Source organism: Ylistrum balloti, unplaced genomic scaffold (genome assembly GCF_031769215.1).
Source record: "Ylistrum balloti isolate Yb309-2 unplaced genomic scaffold, AGI_CSIRO_Ybal_v1 Utg369876, whole genome shotgun sequence".
In the NCBI taxonomy this organism is placed as follows: Eukaryota; Metazoa; Mollusca; class Bivalvia; order Pectinida; family Pectinidae; genus Ylistrum; species Ylistrum balloti.
Genome location: NW_026782016.1, coordinates 1,412,582 through 1,420,398, shown reverse-complemented (window position 1 = coordinate 1,420,398; position 7,817 = coordinate 1,412,582). Strand labels below are relative to the sequence as shown.

Sequence of the window (7,817 nt, the reverse complement as noted above, 5' to 3'; positions counted from 1 at the left end):
GAAATATTTTTGCTAAAATAATCATGATGACTTATTTTTCGTTCTAATTTCCATGAGTGAATATGCGTCCTTTTGGTTCGGCCAATCATAATTTGTCAAATTGTTATACCACATGTGAGATATCACGTATGTTTACAACAGCTGAAAGAATAAGTTAATGACACCCATCTACTGTTAAAAAAAAAAAATACAATCCTGATATGTATGATATTGTCTCAAATATAAAGTCACAATTAAAGAGATATTCCACACAAGTTGCAAAATTTCTGACTGCTTTGTACGTTTTAATAATTCACTCTAATGTCAGCGTCAATCTTAGAAGGCGAAATTCGTAGTGCATCTGGAAATCCGTAACTGAAAGGTCACTGGATCACTGATGTTAAGCAGTGTATGGGGTTAATACCCAAGCGCGTATGCTTTTCACTAAAATTCCTACCGAGGTTACAATTTTATTACTTCATTACTTTTATGTCCGGTTGATTTTATAATCTACACAACTATTTCATCCTTTTTGGCTTATAGCAAAACAAACCTGTTATAATATAACCAGCGCCACAGGGACGTTTGTAATTTTTTGTAAATTAATTACCATAGGTTTGTTTAAATGATAAATTGAAGCGTACGACTTCCATAAGAATATAAGCAGATGCTTTTTGTACAGTTTCCTTCAAAGGAATCCCATGAAATCCTAAATTGTGCAGAATATTTCTTTAAATATTTCATAATCATGAGAATTTTAGACTCTCAGACATGCATTTATGTTGTCATTACTATCATGCTGATGTATCAGCCCTCTTCCTTGAGTAACATTATACGTCACCTGTTCCATTTCACAAATAAAATCCCTATTTTTTTTTAATGTCATGAGTCCTTGCCTTTAACTTTTTAGAAAGATTCATCATCAAATCACAGAAAAACTCAAGTAGCTCCATGATGGTCCCAATACTCGCTCCGATAAATAACCCCATATATCCTCCAACGGCAGCTGAAAGAAATTCAAACACAACGTGAAACTCCAAAATACAAAGTCCCTATATTCTTTGAAACAAACTGCGATAGAAAATATTTGAATAAGACCAGGTGTCCGGAAGAGTAGGCATCTTCTACTTCATCGACGACACCCGCCATATATAAACCTTCCATGGAAGTAACATTGTTAGAAATTGCTGATGTAGAAAAGTCTGTAGTGTTTTTGATTTCCAAACCTGGTGGGTTTATACGATGAACGTGGTCAATGAATTTATGAAACGAAAACCTCATACTCTTCAGACAGTAAGTTACGAAAGAAAATAGTGTTAAGTATTCTCCATTCTCCGATGTAAACTATAAAATGCACCATAAATTATGCAACTTAGGCACAAGTAGGTATAGCATGTTCTGTACTAAAACTAGATTATTTAGAATTAGTTGAAAATAACAAATTCCAGTGTGTCTATCAACATATCAGCTCTTTATCACTTATTTATCTTCGATAAGCACGTGGTCATTATTAACAGAAAACCAACATTAAAAAAAACTTACCTACGAGATCCGCTTCTGTAAATTCTAATATCTGCTTCCTCTGTATGTACATGTCACTTTTCATGAAGACCTCAAACATCAGCCCATTGCTCCTAATTCAAAAAGAAGCAAACTTTACCAAATATTGATCCATCTCTTCACATTGATTTTATTGGCTGATCGATACCACACAGGTAAGGATGATATATTTAGGCCTGACAGTATAACTGACGGAAATGGATCTTTTATTATTATTATTTTTCATTTTCACGGAAACTTACTTCATGTATTCCTCTGAAACTTGGATATCCGGAAATGTGGTTGTCAGATACCCAGGGTATGGAAATGAACCATAGGATACTTCCGGTAAATATGAGATTTCTTCACAGGGATTACCGCATTCACACGAACTGTTGCTGATAAAGGAAACTGAACAGATTTTTGTATGAATGCTCATTACCAGTTATGATGGATCGTTCAAATAATGATAATCCTAGTAATAATGATATTGTTTTTCTATTCTAATGCATTATTTATTGACTATTTATAATTTCAATTTATCACGCCTTCGATATAACAAAACTTCCTTTGGATAATTATTACAAAATTTAGACACCCGCGTGAAGCACATCACATTTCAAATTTTGAAATGGTTGGAATGGTTGAAAATTAAACATTGTAGATAACGACGATTTGATAATTATGAACAATTAATTTGGTAATTTTTCTTTCATGCAGTTTCTTGGATTGGTATTAAAATGATGTATAAAAAGGGTAAAAAGGTCATACCTTCAGCCGCCTCAAAACAATTAATCCTTTGGTCAATATTGCATACTGGAATGTCTCCTGAAATATAGTAAATATTTCAATTAAATTGTATGAAATATTGCATAGCATCGTCGTTGAACAATTCTATGATTACCGTGATATCACTCGTGTTTTAAATGTTTTAGCTAGAATTGTTTTGTAATTGTCTCTTTTGCATCTGAAAATGTTCATTTCCCAAATTTGACCACAATTGTTAACAAAAATGCAGCAGAATTTGTAAATATATCTTATTAATATGAAATATCGATACCAATGGATTGTACATTGGTCACTTGATTTAAAACTGTACAATAATGAAGCTTATTAATCGGGGGAAAAGTTACACAACTCTTTGTCAAATCTCTTTTACCTTACACAGAAATAAAATCATGTCATAAAATTTTCAGTGAATAAAATATTGATTGCGAATTATATATGCTGTGCGAAAACTATAAACAATTGAATTTGCTGGCAAATATATTTTGAGAAAAGTTGCATGTATCTCTTTTTTTTTCCCCACCGCGTTATATCAACATGTTTTAAGTGTTCTGATGAAATATCGGAGCAGCTTTTGCTTTACATTATATAGCAACTTTTAGTCACAAATTTCATGTTTTTGATTATTTAAATTCAGTGGTAAACGTTTGTGCCAGCGCTGAAACATTTAGATACAGACTGCCTTGCAGTAGATTCAATACAGAAAAAACATCATAGATTATGTACATATCCATGTTCATCCAATTCACTATAAATATGAAGGGAGAGGCTACACTCAAAAGGTACACATTTGGTAAAACATGATAAATAAACATTTGACTTTTGTGTATGAATATGTAAGAACATTAGATATAAAACGTTTTGAAGACTCATTTCTGCGATAAAATCTCTTTAGTTATTCAGGTACTGAGAGTAATGTTCAGTACTTCAGTGCTGTAAGTTCTTCATTGTTTTATACCTGTGATTGTATTGATATGATATCTCTCAGAGAATCATACCTGGCATGAACACATCTCTACAACCACAGATTTCTTGCACAAACGCAGTGAAACAGTCCGTAACACAGGCGCCATAGCTGTACTTGGAGATGTATTTGAGCTGATGAACATAGTCACTTGCCGTGGTGTCTACACAGAAGTCATCACCAAAGGCAGGAATGGGAAATCGCTGAAAAGATGTCTATAAGGTTTCCATTATCAGAGGGTATCATCATGTAACATATGACACAGACAATGGCACATGTATAAAGAAGTATTTCGTTTGATTCATTAGTTTTTAACCTTACCGCAAAAGCAGTAGTAATAACAATCTTTTGTTTTGAAAACCTTTCATCACTTAGTTTTAGATAACTAACTTTCGTCATAGTGTACGCGTTAGTACCTAGAAATAGAAGTATATATAGCAAGGGGAAAGCAGCATCCATTTTCAAGAATGTGAAAGGAAAATATTAATCAATGTGTTAACAATAATGTGTTTGGTCCTTAATACTGTGAAATAACATTGATGCATTTACACGTCAGTCCGTTAAGAACTAAGCTGATAACCACGTACATCTGTAGAATTCTGATACTAGTATTTGGATTTTATTATTAGATATATGATTGGTACGTTTAAGGACCTGATGGAACCTACCTGGTATTTCGTCACAGCAATGATACTTGCCGTACCAGGAGAGAGCGCGAAGCCATGTTCTTCAACATCCGGTTCCTCATTATGTGTGTGCAGCAGCACCTGTTTGGGTTTGTTTGGAATCACTTATCAATGTATGTCAATGTATAATTATTTATGTAAATATAGATACACATATCACTATCATCTTAAACACAAAAAGCAGCATGCTTTAACTGAAAAACTCTCTGATGATGCGCAATTATTTCAATACAATATCGATGAATTTATTCGGCAAACTTTTATGACCAAGGAATATTCCGATGTTCAAAATGTCATTTATTCTAGGTTAGTGATGGAATGGCATATGGTTTGAATTTAGAAATTTACAATCCGATACAGTGTCGCAAAATAAACTACATCATAATTTATTTTGTCATCTAGGAATCGAAAGTAATACTAGATTCCTGATGTGAGGAAGTTTAGGAGTCGACTGCGGAACATCAAATTTGTTCGGTTTAAATCAATGTCGAAATCTGAATGAAGAAACGCCATACTAAAATCAAACAAATTTCGTAATATTTCTTATCTAATAATTTATAGAAAATCTCAAATACGTGTGTATATTCTGAATCATGATGGTTCGATTGAGGTTACTTACCCTAAAGCCTGCACCAGCTCGAGAGGTGACAAGATAATCCGAGATGTTAGAATGAAGTATTACTACAAGGCCATTTCCGCTTCCAACGCCACCACTTTCCGAAAGCACCATGCCCTTATGGGTAGCACATATCCCCGCACTTGTCACCCGTTGAATGAAGATTGACGAACACGGGATTGGTTTTTTCTCCCATGTACACAGCAAAAACATATCAAACACAGAGTGGTTATAGAATATATCAGAAACGTTTATACTTCTTAACCAATTCACATCAAGGTGATTAAAATAGGATTTGTTTGTTGCGCTCTCCATGTATGTCTTGGTAAGGACCTCTTGGACTTGTGGATTCTGGACATTACTTTTTTTGACATTGTTGACATCGCAAATCGTAAGAGATGGGAAAACTCTATCTTCGTTAAGAGCTGAATGTTCATTGAGTATAGTTTCCCTCTGCAGATATCGAGATATTTGAGTGTAACACTGCCACAGCAGTAATCCGAACATGGCGGCAAGGAAGACGTACCAGACGAACCTAGAATGGACAATCGCATTTTATACAGCCCTGTTTCTACACAATGTATTCACTAACCACTATCATTTGTATTTCATGCATGAGTATGAATGTTTATTGAAATGGAAATCAAAAACAATTTTGATGTAATGTGGTATTTTATTTCAAAATTTACAAATGAGATTGTATTACGTTTAGCTATCAAACATACAGCTGGAACCACGTTCGTTTTCTATATAATATAAAAAAATTCACAGATATTAATGAGATGTTATTAAGATGTTAATGAGGCTAAACATTGCATAAATAACGAATAGTAAAGGAACGTGAATTCACAAACAGAGTTATATGACACACTGATTCAAAAAGAGCGGCTAATTATAGAGTGCGCCTTTCTCTTTATTTCTTCCAATGGGAGATAACAATTTTTATCTATAAGCAATTAAACCTCTTTCCTGTCTTTTTCCAACATTAAGAAAAATATGTTAAAAATGAAATTGAACGTCAAAATTTATACAAGGTCCGTTTCTGCATACTCCTACATGACGCTAAAAAATTTGATTTCGACTTTAATGGCAGGTCAGCTCAAAAGAAAGCAATGTGAATTTTCGGGGAAACATACGATTGAAAGGGCATGAGTCTAGCGAACATGTTCATTAGATTGTTTCTTAAATCAAGTGATATTTAGTATTGTTTTAACAGTTGTGATGAACGTTTCTGCTTTTAATTTACTGAAAGTGATCAAGATACTACTTACATTTATATTAATACGTGACATGCGAAGCCAAAAATAAAACAAAAAACGTGAAATTGAAAAGTAATTGTTAATGTTATAGATATATATAAATAAGAATGGGTTACCTCCTCATAAGTGATGACTCGACCTTGGCAGCTCGCGAGAGACAGTGAAGAGTAGTAGATGAAGAATAGTTGTGCCATACATTAAACAATCCATCTTTTATATCTTTGTCATTGTTACATTTGCAACCGGAATCTTCAGGCTTTTCCAATACAGAACTGTCACCAATTTGATGTTTCAAAACCATTTTGTCGATAGAAAAAGTCGACATATCTAAAACGTTACACAAAGAATACAGTTCACCAGGACAGTGATGCTAACGACCCAATCACTTTCCTAACAGGGTTGGTTATACTGTCGCTATCACAGTACGCTGTGTTCAACCGTCAATACCATTACCAGGAATCTCTGGAACTGGGTTACTAACATCTAGTATTGTCAACATTATACATTTGTACAAGCTATAGACTTAATAAATACAATAAGTTATATACATAGCCGACAGGACCTAAAAGCATAGTAAGCAAGACCTTCGTTATTACATAGGCCTAATTTGTCAGGTGAGAAAGCTTTAAAGGGGAAATGCTATCATTTGAATATTTACATCACAAAGCTTCAAACACTTTGTATAAAATGATGATTGATGATAATGATCCTTGTATCGTGTAGTTAGCCAAATGTGTAAACATATTCGGTCAATTATGCAACAAAATGATTGTTCATTACTGGCGTTGATAGGAGTATGTTGGACAAGGCTAGACTTGCTATAGTATGTTGCTATATATAATTAATCGTTGATGTGTAATGCTTTATCAAAGACCATGGGAATACAAAAAAAGACAATAAGAAAAGAGAGGATTGAAACAGTTTTGATAACATCTGATAAACAATTTCCTTCGAAATAAAAAAGAACATTACATAATTTACGCATGTACGTCTGTTGTTTGGAGTGCATACCGCGATAAAGTATAATAAATATATGTTCTAATCAATTTCTAAACTCGAAACAAGAATTAAATATATATATATATAATGAATTCACTATGTGAAATGCATTAACACAATTTCTAAATAAATGTGCAATCTATATTTTGAAATGTTTTCATTATATTTATTTTTATTTAAGAATTAATGATATATTGCAGGGTACTGAAATATTTCATATAGTTGTGTTATATTGATGTTTTCTTAGGTTAGGACATTAGTCTCAATCACTTTCGCGAATACTTTATTTCGCAAACTCACCTCTTCAGACATATTTTAGAAATATATGAATTGACGAACGGTATTCTAGAAATGACTTTAAATTAACAAATGATGGGCTATTAGATATTTGGACTCCGATATCGGTAACTGAATCAGCATGGATGCCATCATGATTATTTCTGTATCTGATTTGGATTGAAATTCGCAATTGACTCTCCTCGCGAAAATAAATCCTACACGAAATATATGTGATTTACAGTCTCACTTTTCTATCTAATATTTGAAATATTTATTTATCGAGTATGACAGGATTTGCACATATCAAAAGTTATTATCTGAGAGCAAACATTGTCTATTCACGACTGTCTAATTGATATATGAACGACTGAGGTTTGTATTTTAATATAAATTTCAATCACTTTCTATGAAAAGCACGATGAAAAGTCTGTCTTGTTCCCAACCATATATTTTCTTTTTATTCAATATTCAAGGGCATGAATTTCAAGAGGGAAGTCGACAAATAACGGATAAACTTACAACACAGAGATGCAGATTGATTGAGAATACGGGAAAGTGTTGAATGCGCTAACATGTCATTGGGGAATATCCATTCGCTTTTGCGATATAAGTTATATGTAACAATGCACGGTCGTTTTAGTGGTAATTTGATGTTGACTTAGACTGACTAGGATTAGGACGACAGTTGTCGTCAATAAAGCGATATTTTC

General features: G+C 33.2%; 1 protein-coding gene across 1 annotated transcript; it reads right to left on the bottom strand.

Annotated features, from left to right (window-relative positions):
- Positions 1-845: 845 nt before the first annotated feature.
- Positions 846-6,130, bottom strand: LOC132546226 (acid-sensing ion channel 4-B-like). Its single transcript, XM_060209934.1, has 8 exons — positions 5,946-6,130; positions 4,574-5,105; positions 3,937-4,035; positions 3,303-3,471; positions 2,290-2,346; positions 1,782-1,929; positions 1,522-1,613; positions 846-985 (listed from the first exon to the last, which is right to left on the bottom strand). The coding sequence occupies exons 1-8, from the start codon at positions 6,128-6,130 to the stop codon at positions 846-848; spliced, it is 1,422 nt and encodes a 473-aa protein (XP_060065917.1).
- Between the last annotated feature and the right edge of the window lie 1,687 nt (positions 6,131-7,817).